General features: G+C 46.8%; 1 protein-coding gene across 2 annotated transcripts in view; it reads right to left on the bottom strand.

Moving 5' to 3' along the window:
• SLC38A10 (solute carrier family 38 member 10) overlaps positions 1-5,383 on the bottom strand; it is a 65,338-nt gene extending 59,955 nt beyond the window's left edge. The window contains exons 1-2 of one of the 2 annotated variants that reach the window (XM_044295885.1): positions 4,137-5,383; positions 2,220-2,337 (exon numbers count right to left, since the gene is read on the bottom strand). In XM_044295885.1, coding sequence (XP_044151820.1) covers positions 2,220-2,337; positions 4,137-4,238 — 220 coding nt within the window. In that variant the 5' untranslated portion in view covers positions 4,239-5,383. The remainder of the gene's footprint in view (positions 1-2,219; positions 2,338-4,136) is intronic. The other variant, XM_044295886.1, reaches the window with a different exon arrangement.
• Positions 5,384-18,058: the final 12,675 nt, after the last annotated feature.

The raw sequence follows: 18,058 nt of genomic DNA, 5'->3' as shown, positions 1-18,058 counted from the left end.
AATAGGATTGTGGGAGGGAGGCAAAGAACAACGTCCCTGCCCCCAAGAGCTACATAAGCCTTACTACAGGGCTGGCCAACCTGTGGCTCTCCAGCTGTTGCAAAACTACAACTCCTAGCATGCCCAGACAGCCTACAGCTATCAGCCTACAGCAGGGCATGGTGGGACTTGTAGTTTTAGAACAGCTGGAGAGCCGCAGGTTGGCCAGCCCTGCCTTACTATAATAATACGCTTCTGAATTCATCTCTGCAGGATCTGAAAATGTGCTGTCCCTTTAAGAGTCAGCTCCTGTCCCATTAAGAAATGCAGAGGCAGACGGGCAAATATTTATTTAATGTCATCGCCATGGACACTGGGCAGTTTCGGATGTCGGTGACAACCCTGGATTAACGTTTCATTCCATGACCCTGATTTTATAAGCTCGTAACCTGAGCCATCCCATGTACAGGTCCACATGTACTTCCATCTGAATCATGCAACCCGATAGCGTGAGCGCGGTACTACACGTGTACTGAACGATCCTCGCCAATATAAATAATAGTGGTCACATGTAGGTGGACAGCACGGGCTCATTTCACTTTTTACGCAGTCTGCAGACTCTACCAGTCTCTACAAGGGCTGCCTTAGGCTCTGTTCACACCACTGCCAGGGCTTCCGTTCTTAAAGGGGTTCTCAGCTTTTGACAATCTTTACTGGTCCCCCTGATAAGCAGATCTCCCTGTTGGGACCTCCCAGTGATCAGCAGTAATCTGTGGGGGAAGCCTCACAGTAAGAGTTCAATTTCCCTGCAGCGCCCCTAGAGGACAAATAAAGCATTAGACAAAGCCCTTTGAAATCAATGGCTTTTGTGTGTAATGCAGGACAGGAGCGGTGTTCCCCACCCTGGCCAACAGATGAGGGTCCTGAACAGAGAACCTCGTCTATTAGCTCAGGTTCTCTACCCACTGGCCAGTACATCACATCTGGATTTCGGAGGCTTTGCTTGCAGGACTAGTTCTGCGGGCTCAGCCAAGAACATTGGAGCCCGGAAGAAACAGAATACAGCCGTAGTATGAACAGAGCCTAACAGCCATTCGGCCCCTTGATGTCAGCCGTCATGGGTTTTTTCATTCTGCACCCTATTGATTACTATGGATATATGGCAGCCACTTATCTTCCCAGATAAGATGCATTGCTCTGCCATGTGACCATTCCCCTGACAGCTGTCATGTCCTATCAGTGTTTTAGGGGGTCAGAAAACCCTCAAAACTGCAAAAAACGTTAAAGGTGTTGTCCTTACCTCCAACCACAGGATACAGGCTAAGTGCCTGATCGGGGGGGGGGGTCCGAACGCTGGGGCTCCTGACGATCACTCAGGAATTTGAATGAAGCAATAGACTTTTAAAAACAGTCAACTATAGCTAGCCTTAAAATTCAAGCCGTTTCAATGACTGCAGAGACATGCGCCTTGTGACCTCAGCAGCTGAGCACTGATGACATCATCACAGCAGCCAATGACCGGTTGGCGCCACATGTAAAGGATAAAATCTGTTGGAAAACCTGGACTGGTTGTGGTTTTGCCTGTGATTGCAGCTAGGCATGTGCATTACCAGAGCACGGAGCACTCCGTGCTTTCATAGGGATTTCCCCCATGATAAACATTAACCCTAAGTTCACACCTGAGCGCTTTACAGCGCGTTCCTACGCGCTGTAAAACGCTCAACAAGGAGAAACCAATGATTCCCTATGGGAATGGTTCTCACCTGGGCGTTTTACAGCGCGTATGATCGCGCTGTAAAACGCCCGACGCTCAAACAAGTTCTTGAGCTTTTTTGGGGCGTTTTGCTGCGGGTTCCCGTACATAGATATTCGGGAACGCGCGACAATGTGTGTTCGCCTGTCTCTGTATGCGCGATTGTAAACGCCGGTACAATCGCGCATACAGAGCGCTCCTTTCAGAACGCTCAGGTGTGAACCCAGGGTAAAGGGTTGTCTCATCTGATACAATGGGGGCATATTGCTAGGATATGCCTCCATTGTCTGATAGGTTCGGGTCCCAGAGGTCGGACCCGCACCTATCTCCTAAACGGAGCCCCGAAAGTGGTGGAGGGCACACTAAGCATGCGCAGCCACCTTCCATTTATTTCTATGGGGCTGACGACTTAAATTATAACCCCTTTATATGCACTTAGACTGGTGTCCTACAGAGGGCGCAGCTGTATGCTGTCGGTGGTTCTTACCCAGACCGGCGTAGGTCCGGCGCTTGCTCATACTGGCTGTTTTCACAAGGTACATGCAGGACTGGTGGGTCATCCAGCAGCAGAGCATGAGAAGCAGGGTCCCCAGCACCACGCCGCACTGCAAGAGAAGACACACAGGGTCATAAACAGGTACGGGCACACCCAAATACCCACACATGGTTTTATGGTATTGCCTAATCCTGACAGGTCATCTTAAAATGTCCTATATGGGAAGTCTGCAAAAATACAAGAGGACCCCCTCTTCCTTTAGTCTACCAGCTATTGGGGGGAAAACCAATTGTAAAGGGGGTATTCCCATTTTAGAGATTTATGAAACCATAAATGTCTGATAGATGTGGATCTCGCCTCTGGGACCTGCTGAACAGTCCCCGATCCCATCCCTCTTGCCGCCATATGCAGGTATGATGGGGTGGCCAGTGGATGGATCTTTGCTTTTGAGATAGATTCTGGGAACTAAACTCTTGAGTAGCGGTCTGCTGACCCCTTCCACCTGGTGAGACAGCCGCCCACCGCCACGTCAAACCTGAAGACTCTGGAACGCGGGATGGGGTTTGGTGCAGATCTGAGAGGTGCTCTGTAAGGGTATGTCAAGCAGGGTATAATATTTGGAGGACAAAATCAGTGTCAAATCCACGTGTTACGTGTGGCTTTTGCAGCGGATTTGTCGGCAAGAATTATATCCTGTTTGATGTACCCCCAAAGGGAAATAAATCAGCGCCTGCTGCTGCGCACATTTAAAGGGGCTGCCCAGGGGGGTAGAGCAAAGACTGAAATCCACAACATAAACTCACAATCTGCAGATTTAAAATCCACGTTGCAGGTCATCACGCATATACAAATCATCTGGCCATACCGCTAAATGGTACGGCCACACGTGGCATAAATGCGGTGGACTCATTGCAGCGGAACTTCATGCGGGTAAATCCACAGCATTTACAGTACGAGCAAAGTGGATGAGGTTTCAGAAATGTCATCCCCACGCTGCAGAGAAAAATAGGTTAGTTATTCGTGAAGTATGAGGTACCAGTCGGAACCAAAGCAGAGTTCGGTTTCAGGTTTTAGGCTACTTTCACACTAGCGTTTTGGTTTCCATTTGTGAGATCCGTTCAGGGATCTCACAAGCGGTCCAAAACGGATCAGTTTTGCCCTAATGCATTCTGAATAGGAAAAGGATCCGCTCAGAATGCATCAGCTTGCCTCTGTTCCGTCTCCTTTCCGCTTTGTTTTAAAACTCTTTTTATTATTTTTTCAGCCAATGAGACAAATATAGTGACCGTTTGACACAAGGCATACAAATCCATTCAAATAGGAGATCGAAAAGAGATGACATAGTGAGCATCAGGATCAAATATATGACGTTGAAATCATTCTTGTAGTCAAACATTCCGGATTCCATTCCGCTTTGGAGGCGGACACCAAAACACTGCTTGAAGCATTTTGGTGTCCGTCTGACGAAACTGTGCCAAACGGATCCGTCCTGGCACACAGTGTAAGTCAATAGGGACGGATCCATTTTCACTGACACAATCTGGCACAATAGAAAACGGATCCGTTCTCCATTGACTTTAAATGGTGTTCATGATGGATCCGTCTTGGCGATGTTACAGATAATACAACCGGATCCGTTCTGAATGGATGCATGCGGTTGCATTATTGTAACGGATCAGTTTTTGCAATTCCATGACGGATCCGCACCAAACGGGAGTATGAAAGTAGCCTTAAAGTGGTTCAGACCCCCACAGATCAGGTATTGTAGACCTATCCTGAGGTTGGGTCATCAGTATTAAACACCAGGGAAACCCCTTTAAAAAACGTGGCGTAATGAAAACACAAGGAACACTGCAGCGCAGAGCGTACATACAACCGCGGGCACCGTCACCCACCGCCCCAACTCACCTGCTTGAAACAGAAGGGCATGGTCAGCACGCTCACTCCCACGATGCTGTTCACAATGTTCATGATGAGGCCCCAGTTAGAAGCCGCCATGTTTGCTGCCATAAAATAGCTTTATAGATATCTGGATATACAAAATTATTTATAGCAAAGATTTTCTAAACTATATCAAAAAGTTACAAAATAGCCTTTGTTCATCACAAAAAAAAAGCACAGAGGACGGTCCGTATGTATCACAGGTTGTGGTCCAGAGCGTCCGAGCAACGCAAAAATAATCAGGGGCGGCCCCAACTGAGCACCGACGCAACCAAAAGGGAGCAAAGAGGCAAGAGGTCGGCAACAGGCCCTCAAAATAGTCCACAAATTCTAAGGCAGCAATTCACGGATTTTCTTTTAAAAAAAAAGTATAAATTTCACACAGGGATTGGGGTGTTTTTACCAATTTTGGGCAATGAAAAAACCCCAACGCTGGATAAATGAGCAAGTGGTGGAAGTTTGTTCTGGAATTTTTTATTTTTTTTTACTCAAATGCAAAAAAATTTGCCCAAAAATATTAAAAAAAAAAGGCATTCTTAATTCCGGGTAACCCTAAAAATACCCTGGCAGAGATTTCGTTTGAAAAGAGACGATTTACATTATTTCCCAGAAGGCGGACGGGTTTAATTAAATTGCAAAAAATAAATAAAAAATGAAAATAAATCCTATATATTCTAAGCTGAATTGGGTTTAGGAGATTTGAACAAGAAAAATTGAGGAAAAAAATTGATCAATTTTTGAAATAATAAAAAAATTCCCAACAGAGAGGCAAGTGCGGCTGTGCAGGAGCTTTGGGTCACTTCCCTCCCAGGCAGTGGGGGTGTATTAGCTCTTGTGAGGGGGGGGGGAGCTCTGACCCAGGGGGTCTGGATGAGGTAGTGGTGGTCGCCCCCCCACGGGTGATGGGGTAAACCCTGCTGCCAGGGATGCTTCAGGCACAGCAGGGCGCACGAGCAGTCACGTGACCACCAAGCAGCAGGTGACGTGTCTACGGTAAACACTGACGTGGCGCCACAGGCGACGCAGCCCAACCGGAAGAGCAGCCGGTCCCCGACTGTGCACCCCCTCCCCCCTACTCAGTCCGCTCTCAGGTCACCATACGGGGGTCTTCACAGTAAGCGGCCGCCCTGGCGTCTTCTTTCTCCAATTCCGGAGTTACCGTCACCTGTATGTATCCAGGAAATGTTTAGAGCCAACGAGATGGAAGCGCTGGGATAGAGCGTCCGAAGGACTGACGGGGAGGATGGTGTGTGTGTGTTTGTGTGTATAGCGACATCTGGCGGCGGGGAGAAAACAGTGGAATTAAAGGGGACGCGTCAGAAAGTATCATACGCCCGTCCCCCTGTGGAGGCGCTATAGGGAAATAGATCAGATGCTGTGGGGGATTGCCTTATAAATGACATCTGATTACTGGGGTCTCAGCAGAAGCTTATTATCATAGATCATTTTTACAAAAAGGGGTTATCCAAAGTAGACGACCTCTTTAAAGTTCACACTAGCGTTATGGAGTCCAGGGTTATAACGGAACCTATAAGACGGAAGGGCGGATCCGTTTTGCTGCCCATAGACTTGCATTATAACGGAATTCCGTTTTGCTCCGTCCTAATAGAAGTCTATGGGAATCAAAACGGATCCGTCTGGTTCCCGTTATGAAAGACAGAAAACAAAGTCCTGTCGACGGATCCTTTATGTTTTCCCATAGACTTCTATTAGGACAGAGTAAAACGGAACGCCTCTTAAAGGCTTCCGTTTTGCATTCCGTTATAATGCAAGTCTTAAGGGCAGCAAAACGGATCTGCTCTTCCGTCTTATGGACTCTGTTATGTTCCGTCATAACCCTGGTATAACGGAAAGCCATAACGGAGTCCATAACGCTAGTGTGAACCCACCCTAAGACTCCTTAGCTGAATATCTGACAATTCCCTCCATATACTTGCATGCTGGGATCTGGGATAAGCAGCTGCTACACTCCTGTGGCACCGCTTATCTCCTGAAGAAGAAAGGATTGGGCAGGGTGAACCAGATCCCCCCCATACACATGAGATCCCCATTTTTGCAATGTGTTTGGCCGTGTAATGAACATCCGTCTGCTGTGTTAGGCTACTTTCACACTCGCGGCAGGACGGATCCGACAGGCTGTTCACCATGTCGGATCCGTCCTGCGGCTATTTCGCCATGCCGCCGCTCCGTCCCCATTGACTATAATGGGGATGGGGGCTGAGCCCCGGCGGTGCATGGCGAAAGCCGCCGGACTAAAAAGCCTGACATGCAGTAATTTTAGTCCGGCGGCCTTTCGCCGTGCACCGCCGTGCTACCCCGGAGCTCCGCCCCCGTCTCCAATATAGTCAATGGGGACGGAGCGGCGGCACGGCGAAATAGCCGCAGGACAGATCCGACATGGTGAACAGCCTGTCGGATCCGTCCTGCCGCAAGTGTGAAAGTAGCCTTAAAGGAGTAAAATATTGATAGCCTATCCTCAAGACGAGGGCTCATGCACATGAAGGTATTTTGTTTCCGTGTCCATTCCGTTCTTTTTGCGGACAGTATGTGGAACCATTCACTTCAATGGGGCCGGAAAAAACGTAAAATGACTCCGTGTGCATTCAGTTTCCGTATGTCCCACAAAAAATAGAACATGTCCTATTATGTTCTATTAGGGGCCAGCTGTTCTGTTCCGTAAAATGCGGAATGCACACGGATGTCATCCGTATTTTTTGCAGATCCGTTTTTTTGCGGACTGCAAAATACATACGGTCGTGTGCAGGAGCCCTAAGTCATCAATATGTGATAGGCGGGGGTCCAACTCCCAGCAGCCCTACCGACCAGAAGTTTAAAGAGACTGTGGTGCTCTGGTGAGCGCTGCGACCTCCTCCAAGGGCAGTGACGTCACGCTCAGGGTCCATTCACACGTCCGCAAATGGGTCCGCATCCGTTCCGCACTTTTGCAGAACGGGTGCAGACTCATTCATTCTCTATAGGGACAGAAAAGATGCAGACAGCACACAGTGTGCTGTCTGCATCTGCATTTCCGGGCCGTGACCCTGAACTTCCGGGCCGCGGCTCCGCAAAAAATAGAACATGTCCTATTCTTGTCCGCAATTGCGGACAAGAATAGGCAGTTCTATGGGGGTGACGGCCGGGTGTATTGCGGATCCGCAATACACTACGGACATGTGAATGGACCCTCATCGGTCACATGGCCAGGGCTGCAATACAAAGCATGGCCACCATACAATGGACGGCGCTGTGCTTGGTAAGCTGTGAGCGCCGCAGCCTCTCCAAACAGCTGATCCACAGGCGGACCCCCACCGATCAGATATTAATGACCTGTCCTCTATTCTACTCCCGGAAAATCCTTATAATTATTGTATCACGAAAATGCAAATAAAGCCGTACATGTAAACCCTGTTCCTTCCAAAACCTCCGCTTAGTCAGGGTGCGGCGCCCTAAGGAAATGAGCAGGACGTCTGTGTTCCTTCCTTGGCATCAGTCGGTTTGGCTCTGGCACGCGCCTCATTTTATATATGTACTAGGGCGCCTCGTGTTCTCCTGTGTTTATGTAGTGTTTTAGTCGGATTATGACCTCAACAATATAATGAGTTTTTAGGGCGATATAACGATCTTCATTAGGTGGCGGCTGGAGGCCATCAATGAGGGTCATCCCTCTAACTCCACCAATTTTAGGGGGTACCTATGGCCGATCTGAACCACGCAGTATGGACATGACAGTTTTTTGGGTCCACATCCGGCTCGGGTGTGGACCCATTCACTTCAATGGGGCCGCAAAAGATGCGGACAGGCTCCGTTCCGTGGCCCCGCAAAAAAAATATAGCATATCCTATTCTTGCCCGTTTTGCGGACAAGAATAGGCATGTCTACAATGGGCCGCCCGTTCCATTCTGCAAATTGCAGAAGGCACACGGGGCGGCCTCCGTTTTTTGCGGATCCGCGATTTGCGGACCGCAAAAAATGTCACGGTCGTGTGCATGTAGCCTATTGCTCATAATGCTTTCTTCCCTTCAACCAGTCATAGATGTGGCAGCCGTATCCCCTTCACTTACCATTCCGACTTTCTACCTTTCACACACATACCACATATGTGAGATCCCTGGTGGTCTAGGGTAGTGTAGTGGAAGAAGGTGATTTAGGGGAATCATAAAAAAAAAAAAAAGGATTACAAATTTCAGTTCCCACTACTCTCACACTTGGTCTTGGGCTCGACACCAAGAAATAGCTGTACGGCCCATTCAGCTGATCCCCTAGAAAACCCCTTGATTACCTAGTACCAATGCCAGGGGTAGCAACCTCTGGCACTCCAGCTGTTGTGAAACTACAACTCCCAGCATGCATACTTGCTCTGCTCTTCTAAGAACTGTCATAGAAATGAATGGAGCATGCTGAGAATTGTAGTTTCAGAAGAGCTGGAGTGCTGAAGGTTGCTGATCCCTGACCTATGCTTTCCAACTGTCCTGAATCTACTGGGACAGTGCAAAATTTCAGGGACTGTCCAAGGTCCCAAGAAACCTCAGGACGCAAATACATCTGGATACAAAGGTGGAGCTAGGAGCCATTTTCCCCCTGCTGCGCCATTCACCCCGCGACTACTGCCTTCAGTGGCTTGGAGCAGGTAGATGTGATGCCATGACGTCATTGCACCTGCTGTGCTGAGCCCCAGACTGCGCAGGCGGGAGCAGAACTGTGCCAAGGCACTAAAGGGCATATCATACTGGGTGGATCACTTAGGCTACTTCCGCACTTGCGTTGTTAATTCCGGTATTGAGCTCCGACAGAGGATCTCAATGCCGGAATTAAACGGATCCGTTTTGATTTTGCACATCAGGGTGCCTCTGTTCCATTGGGATGCGGTTGTGTGAAATCAAAATGGAAAAAGACAGATCCGTCACTAAATACATTGAAAGTCAATGGGTGACGGATCCGGTTATTTAGGCTCCTTTTTTTTTTGTTTTTATGACAGGACACAAAACCACACCTTGCAGCGGTTTTGTGTCCGGCCACAAAACGAAATTCTGCCGGAACAGAAGACATTCTGATGCATCCTGAAAGCATGGGGACAAAACAGAAATGTTTTGTTCTCGTATTGAGACCCTGTGCCGGACAGCAATACCGGAAAACAACAACGCAAGTGCGAAAGTCACCTTACAGGGCATTATACTTTGTGGAGGGCATCATAAGGTGAGGGAAGGCATTAAAGGGGTATCATACTGTGTGGAACCGGTTAGGGGGCATCATATTGTGTGGGGGGCACTGGGGTGCATCTTTACTGTGTGGGGAGCATTAGGTTCCATTTTTACCAGGGAGAGGGGGGCTCTAAGGGGAGCCTCACACTGTAAGGGGCCACTAAGGGGGCATAATACAGTGTGGGTACACTAAAGTGGCATACTATGTGGAGAAACATCATAGGAGCATCACTATGTGTGTGGGGCATTAGGGGGGCATTACTACTGTAAGGGGTGACTTTAAAATCTTTACTGAGAAAAGGGTACTCTTAATGTATGGAGGGCACTAAAGAAGTGAGTGTGGACGTAGGAGGGCACTAAGGAAGTGAGTGTGGACGTTGGAGGGCACTAAGCGGGCATCATCATTGAGTGGGGACACTATTACTGTGTGCCACACAAAGGATACTATGAAAGTTTGTGGGGCACAAAATGGAATGGACGGTGAGGGGGTTGGGCATGTATCCAAAAGGACGGGGTTAGAGGCAGGGTCTACGGTCATGTTGGGCTTTCATGGTAGTTCAGGATGATTACAGGTTAATATCTGTAAGAACTTTTTACATTTAAAGGGAACCTGCCACATTCCACCCTCTCTCCAGCTGCTGATTGACCTGACAGGTTCCACTATAGCATGGATGTCAAACTCATGGCCCTCCAGATGTTGCAAAACTACAACTCCCATCATTCCCTGATAGCTGTAGTATGCCCAGGCATGATGGGAGTTGTAGTTTTGCAACAGCTGGAGGGCCACGAGTTTGACATCCCTGCACTATAGGGTAACTACGGCTTTGAATGTCAAAACTTTTATAAGTGGGCGCTGAGACCCCCATGACTGCTGAAATGAAGTAATGGAAGCTCTCAGCTGAGTGCTGCGCCTCTTCGGTATTGATCAGCTCTACTCAGATAGCCGAGCGCAGTATACGGAGCTATAGAAAGTATACGTGTCCGTACATCACACACTGCTATCTGCTCCTCTCTGTGACAGAGGGCGCTCACATGTATCTTCTAAGACCTGCATTATCATCTATGATCAGGGATGAGAGAACGGTGGTTGGCATCTAATGACAGCATGGCTTTCACTGCATCGGATGTTTGACACAGAACAGCATTGTGGACCACTTGTTGGGCACCGTTATCTTAGAGGGCTTCTCCACTTTGGACAGTCCTTACTTGCTAGGGTAGCCCTATGACCATAAATTGATCACAAAGTCTGGGACCCCCAGCGATCAGCTGTAAGCCTGCAGTGCCACCACTGGAGAAGTAAAGCATTACATTGTGTCCATCCTCATCAGTGGGTTGTCTTTGTAACACAGGACAGGACAAGTCCTCCAGGATGAGAGACACTCTTTGTAACCTCTCTAGGCAAGAGATGATGATCCTGAACAGAGGACCCAGAACTCCTTAATAGGGTGAAGGAGAATTCAAAAACCTTAAAGGGGGTTAACCCATACCAAATGTAAAAAAAAATCACACATGGTACCTGCACCTCACATTGATCCATTCATTGCTCTGCTAGATTAATATCAAACTGACAGCTCAAGGGGAGTGTCCTTTCTCAGGGGGCGTGACTCTTCTGCCAGAGCTCTCTACCTATCACAGTTCAGGAGGCGTGTCTCAGCTCTCCCTATCACAGCTCAGGAGGCGTGTCTCAGCTCTCCCTATCACAGCTCAGGAGGCGTGTCTCAACTCTCCCTATCACAGCTCAGGAGGCGTGTCTCAGCTCTCCCTATCACAGCTCAGGGGGCGTGTCTCAACTCTCCCTATCACAGCTCAGGGGGCGTGTCTCAGCTCTCCCTATCACAGCTCAGGAGGCAGTTGAAGGATGGAATTGAGCATGTGCGGCCATCTCAGTGAGCAGGACAAAGAAATAACAAAAAAAAAAACAGCAGGTGGCGCTATTTAGATAAATTGAATAACTTAGTGGCTATACTAAATTTTTTATTACATGCCATTAGAAAAGTATTCAGCTCCAGGTGCTGGTCTGAAAACTGTAGAATATTTTTCATGGGACAACCCCTTTAAGTGACAATATGCTTTCCTTCAATCATTTGCAGTATGTATGCAGTAGGAGTGTGAGGACCCCCACCAATCATCTCCCCATATTTCAGCTTCCAGAGTGTGACCACATTGGTAGTTGTCTCAAGTGATATCTGGTTCTTCAGGTTCCCTGAGCTGCACTTTTTCAATAGCCCCTTGCTCCAGTGACCGAATTAATCTTCATTTTCCCAGGTTTAGCCAGCACGGGAGGGGTCAAACAGATCACCGGTCCTGCAAGTTTTTCAAATTCCTGATCTCTAATGATCCAGATAACGCAGTTTTATTATTAATCATCGGAGCTTTCAGAAATGGCTTTGGAATGATCCGACTTCTGAGGAGAAATCAATAGGAAGCTGAAATTGCGTGTATGCAAATGACACGGTGACAAAAGCAGTCATCTGTATAATGAACACTTAGACTTCATTTACTCAATTATGTTTCTCAAAAGGCTTTCTCTCCCCCAAAGATTTCACTTCACATCGCTCTGACATCAGCGTGCAGCTATTTCCCTGCATAAAATTATTTCTTCAGTGTGAAATTGAGCTCCTGCTAATGGCGCGCTCAGGGCCTCTCCCTGAATTTCCCAGAATCTGCGGTAAATCCAGTCTCTTGGGTCCCCCAGTATATAGCAGAGAGGGGACAGAGACGGCGGAGGGTAATAGTGCAGGGTACGGCACAGCGGGGAGCCTCAGGCTTCTACTAGCCTTCTGGAGGACAGGGAACGCATGATGAGGGTGATGAGGTTCAGCGTGAAATCTTCATCTGCTGTCAGGATCGTCCAAAGAATGCTATAAAAAAAAATGCACAAGATGTGGTCTAGTATGAGCCAAAAAGAGATGGCTCTTGACCTGTTCCCCATCTCTTCGAACTAGAAGGCTTGGTCCCACAATGGTCAAGGACAAGTGGCCTCACCTCAACTTAGCTTAGGGCTGTCTGTCTCCCAAGTATCCCCTGGAGCCTAAAGGGGGCTATCCAAGACTAACCTTTTTTCACAGACCTCTTTCAGAGCGGCTGGACCCACGGTGGGGTCCATACTTACCTGGATTCCGGCTGCATCGCTCAACATCCGCCTCTGCAGGTCCCATGTCTCTGGAAATCAAAATCCTGTTGACATTCCTCACGTGACCACTGCAGCCAATCTATGGCCATTGTTTTCACCTGTCAGCGGTATGTCGCTGGGTCATGTGCTGTATGGGTGACAGGTCACCTCTGCGGCCAGTGATTGGCTGCAGCGGTCACATAATGCCCGTCAACAGGATGTTGATGCCCAGAGACCCAGTACCTGCCGTGGTGGCCATGGATGCATCTCAAATCCAGGTAACTATAAAGCCCACCACGGGTCCTGCCACTCTGAACAGGTCTGTTAAAAAAAGTTTAGTCTTGGATAACCCCTTTAAATGCCCAGGTTTGGCCCCAGCGGAACAAGGAGTCATGTAGATGGGTGAGGACACTGATGGCCAACTTCTCCATCCCTGTTAAGAGGGCACCCAAGATCCTCATCTGTTAAAAGAGTTTTCCAAGGGAAAAAAGGATGTTTTCAAAAAGGGCCATGATGGGTTAAATATAAACCTTAGATCCGCTGCTTTTTTCACTGCTGCTGCGATCCCCATTGTTCTCCTCTTCCCGATCCTGGCTTGTCACACAGGAAGTGGCTGCAGATGCCTGTTCAGCCAATCACGGCAGTGACCCGCCTCAGCTAGTGATTGGCATTTCTAGGCAATCCTTGTGTGTCAAGCCAGGAGCAGGAGGACCTGAGCGGCGCAGAAACGGCAGGGGATCGGTGATGGGGAGTAATGCTTTTTTTTTTTTTTTTTTCAGCCCGTTCCGTTCTGACCTGGTCAGTTACTTGATTAATGCCAAACGCTGGAAGACACCTTTTGAAAGGTTGTTCTGCCATGTTGGATTTTTCTGGCATGTTTTCAGGCCCTGTGGGTGAATGGTTGATCATACCAAATGGCAGATCTGCACCCCATTGATGGAAGCCCCGGGCAGAGTGAGCGATCAGTGCCTTGTCGTTAACCTTTACAGACCAACCAAGAAATGGACGTCTGAGATCCCTCAGGTACAGCCAGCTTAAGTGCTCATTCACACGACTGTATGACTGGGTCCATTTTGATTCCGCAATTTTGCAGACCGGGTGCCGACCCATTCATTTCAATGAGTTCCATTCCGTATCCCCGCAATTGCGGACAAGAATAGGCATTTATATCATAGTGCTGACCATGTGCGGTCTGCAAATTGCGGAATGCACATAGGCTGATATCCGTGTTTTACGGATCCGCAATTTGCAGACCACAAAATACTAGGGCCGTCTGAATGAGCCCTTATCCTGAGCCACTGCAGAGATATTGTCCAGATGTGGAGGACCATGCATTACATCTACAGGCCACTGATTAGAGCGAGAACGGTGTAATACTTCATTTCTCCAGCGGAGGTGCTGCAGAATATTTGAAGACTTGTTGCACAATCCTGTCTAGATCTAGGCTGTCTAGATGAAAGCCCATCCTGACCAAATAGTTGTCACAGCTGAGGGATTGGTACAATTGTATCCAGCCTAGGAAATTACCTATTATCTGAATACATCAATCAATCTCATTCCTGTACTGGGGGTTTGCCACATTGTATCAGCTCAGATAAAATATATCAGCCTGCAGCCCAGGCTGGTTATCTCCTGTATGATTGGCTTAACTGGACACAATGGTAACAACCCTGGAACTGTGAGAAGTATTAGGTTTTGATAGGTTTTCAGCCTCTAGATTTCAACAATGCACTGACAGGAAGCAGTGATCTGGAAAACAGTGAGAATTTAAAACAGAAAAATGGGAGACATGCTAAGTTTCCTGTCTTTGGATGTCAACTAGGATATTTCCATTCACTGACAGCAAGTGTTTACATCTTGAACATGGTGTGGAATTGAAATGCAAAGTCTATTAGAAAGTTACATAACGGTTTACTAATAGTCATAACAATTTCTTATGAATAAGCTTGGTTTCAAAGATGTCTCGCCAAGATCGGATTTCGTTTGGTTAGTTGTGCGTCAGGAGCCGCACGTGTTAGAAGAGGATCATTGAGCTAAAGAAAGTGCAGTCTGGATGAAGGATTCAAGATGGGACCATTGGAGCGTACATGTCACCCAGAGTGAGCCTAGGAGATGTGGGCAGAGCACGGTGAATCATGACTGGCGTTAGGGTTGGGTGGCCATCCTATATGTGTAAGGATAAGATCTAATGTCATACATAAGCGCCATTATCGTGAAGTGGAAGCAAATCACAGAGCAGAGTGGAAAAAAATCTATCCTCTGTTGCATCACTTCAGAGATCCAAACTCTCTGGAAGTGACATCAGCACAAGAACTTGGAATTGAGAGCTTCACAAAATGTGTTCCCATGGTGGTGTAGCAGCACACAAGCTCAATGCCAAGCGTCGGCTGGTGTGGTGTAAAGCATGTAGTCAATAGACGCTGGAAACATGTTCTCTGATGAATCACCTCTCGTCTGGAGGTCTGAAAGATGAATCTGTGCTTGGCAGATGTCCAGAGAACGCTACCTACGGGAATGCACAGTGGCTACTGTAAAATGTGGTGGAGGCAGGATAAAGCATGGGACAGTTTTTCAGGGTTTTGGACTCGTATTTCCAGTGAAAGGCATTGCTAATTCTACAGCAGGCATTTTATACATGGAATGACAGAGTTTGGTGAGGAGGAACTTGAGTAGCTGCACAGATACCTGACCTCAGACCCATCCAGCAATGATGTGATGAATCGGAATTCTGAAATTAAGCCAGACTTTCTCATCCAACATCAGTGCGTGACCTCACGAAAGCTCTTTTGTCTGAATGGCCGAAAAATTCCCACAGACACATTCTCAAAATCTTGTGGATAGCCTTCCCAGAAGAGTGGAGGCTGTTATAGAAACAAAAGAAGGCCCAACTCCAGATTAAAGCCCATGGGTTTGGAAAGGGATGTTCAGCAAGCTCATATATTTATGCTAGTTAGGGATCCACATACTGTCTATTTACATATGGTTTAACCCTTCAAAAACAGCAAGACCCCAACTATATTCTGCTCATGCAGAGTTTATAGTGTCAGATGAACCTTGCTCTGGTCCGGATGACTCATCTAATGGGTTTCATAGCTCTGTCTATTGTCATTACATGCAAGCTTATAACAATGTGATAGAAACGTACGTGGAAAGTCTTGTTTCCAATAACAATTTAGACTTCAGAAATATCTGAATATAACGTTTCTTGTGACCATGGAGCCTCCTATATTGCTGGAGGACATTGTTTTTTGTTCTGCCTCCTATGGAACACCTATATTGTCAATTCCCATTGAAAGTCTTTGTGTATACTGATTATGTCAGGTTTATCCAACCAAGTAATCTGAAAGACCACCACAGTAAGCTGATGGAGACAGAACCCAAATTTAACTCTTGGAGAGAGAACCAAGAAGCAGCTCCTGAAGAGACAACCCAGAGTTAACTCTTGGAAAGACCATCCAGAGGAAGTTCTTGGAGAAACAATCTGTAGTCAGTGCTTGGAGAAATCATCCAGAGGGAAACTCTTGAAGAGACTTTCTAAAGTGAACTTTAAAGCAGTTCTTCTTTCAGAAGCAGTTTGGAAAGACCATCCAGAAGCAACGTTTAGAGAGATCATCTGAATTCAAAGAAACCATCTGGAGTGACCTAATGGAAAGACCATCCAGAATGAGCTCTTGGAAAGACATACCAGAGTCAGTTTTTGGAGAGGCAATTCAGAACCAACCTTTGAAGAGAAGATGACTCAGAGCCAACTTTATTGAGACAACCAAGAGTTAACTCTTAAATAGACCACCAACAGCCAATTATTGAAGAGACAGCCCAGAGTCAACTTTGGGAGAGACAATTCAAAAGCAGCTCTTGGACAGACTATCTGCATCCAGCTGGACAATCTTCAAGCAACATTTTGAGAAACCACCAATCAGCACCAATCAGTGCTAAAAGACCATCTGGAGCCAGCTCTTTGATAGACTATCGAGAAGCAACTATTGCAGCGACTATCTTCAGTGAATGTTTGGAGAGATCACCCAGAGTGACCCAGAGTAAATTCTTGGAAAGACCATCTTGGAGACATAATCCGGACTGAGTTCTTGGAGAGGCGACCCACGGACCCAGACTCCGTTCTCCGCTGGAGAGATGATTTACAGCCATCTTTGATATAGAAGCAGACTCAAAGCTAACTTTTCAAGACACAACCAAGAGTAAATTCCTGAAGAGACCACCAAGAGCCAACTTTTGAAGATAACACCAAGAGCCAACTGTTAAAATACAACCAAGAGTCAACTCTTGAAGAGACTACCCAGAGTTGAGTCTACTCTCAGAAAAACAATCAAAAATCAAATGCTGAAGATATAATCCAAAGTTGAGTCTTGGATAGACAATCTGAATTGAACTGGTACCACATTTCTTGGTGTAAGAACACATAACCCTGATCCTCTACTCATCATCCTCCATCTCCCTGGGGTATTCCTCCAGCTCTAGAAAGAGATTCTATAGAGGTCTACAGAAGCCAGTAGATAAGATTGATACAAGTCCTATTGTGCATTCACTTTCCACATCCTGATAATTGTGTTCCACATGTGTAATACATCAACACTTTTAAGCTGTTCCTTGCCAGTCGAGGAATCATTAATTCTAGCAGTGTTCAGGATTCATAAGAAGTAGGGAGTGAGTCCACAAGGACATCAGTGATGTGCTGAGCCTTGCAACACGTGATTGATTTCATTGCAATGAACAAATCACTCATACAGCAGCTTGGTATGAAAGCCGCAGCCCACACTGGAGACATGGTTTCTGCGCTGTTCCCTTCCCACAATTAAAGTTAAGTCTGAAAAAAAAACCTGTGTGTTTTGTGTAAGAACCATGTTTACTCAGTTTAACTGAAATTTAGCAAAAGTGTTTTCCTTGGATTAATGTTTACGCATCATCCTCCCGTAAAACGCGTCTGGTATTTTTAAAATCTGTAGAATGTCAGCTAAGGATTTGTAGGAACACAAAATGAAGCATAAAAGGACATTTCCTGGTAAACTCTTACCACCCATTAGCACCAGCCATAACTCCTCTTAGACAGATGCCACAGACGCCCTTGGTCAACTCTTGATGTGCTCACAATCAGGGTCGGATTAAGGTTGGTAGACGCTCCTGGGCAAAAATGCTGGGCCACATACATTTTTTGAAGTGTTACATTTTAGAGCTCTGTTAACATTTGCTACACCCCTTCCCCCTCAGTGTAAATCCCTAGATCATAAATGCCTACATTAAGAGTCAGCTCCTATGCAGACCTTTTTGTCTCCACGGTAACAGACTACAAACACACCATGTGTAGTCTGATCCTGTAGTCATACTCCCTTCCATCTCTGCTTAACATACATTTGATAGTTAACCAAGATGTAAGTTACAGATGAAAGGAAATATGACTATAGGCATAAAGGTCTACATAGGAACTGTAGAGACAAAAGAGTAAGATATTTTATTAAAAAGACTGCAATGTTGTTTAAGGGTTTTTTCCAGGCTCCTGATATTAATGACCTATTCTCAGGATAGGTCATTAATATTCGATCAATCACTGTTCGACACACCGCACC

This window comes from Bufo gargarizans, chromosome 6 (genome assembly GCF_014858855.1).
Source record: "Bufo gargarizans isolate SCDJY-AF-19 chromosome 6, ASM1485885v1, whole genome shotgun sequence".
Classification (NCBI taxonomy): Eukaryota; Metazoa; Chordata; class Amphibia; order Anura; family Bufonidae; genus Bufo; species Bufo gargarizans.
Note: the sequence above shows the minus strand (reverse complement) of the source record. Positions and strands in the feature narration are given on the sequence as shown.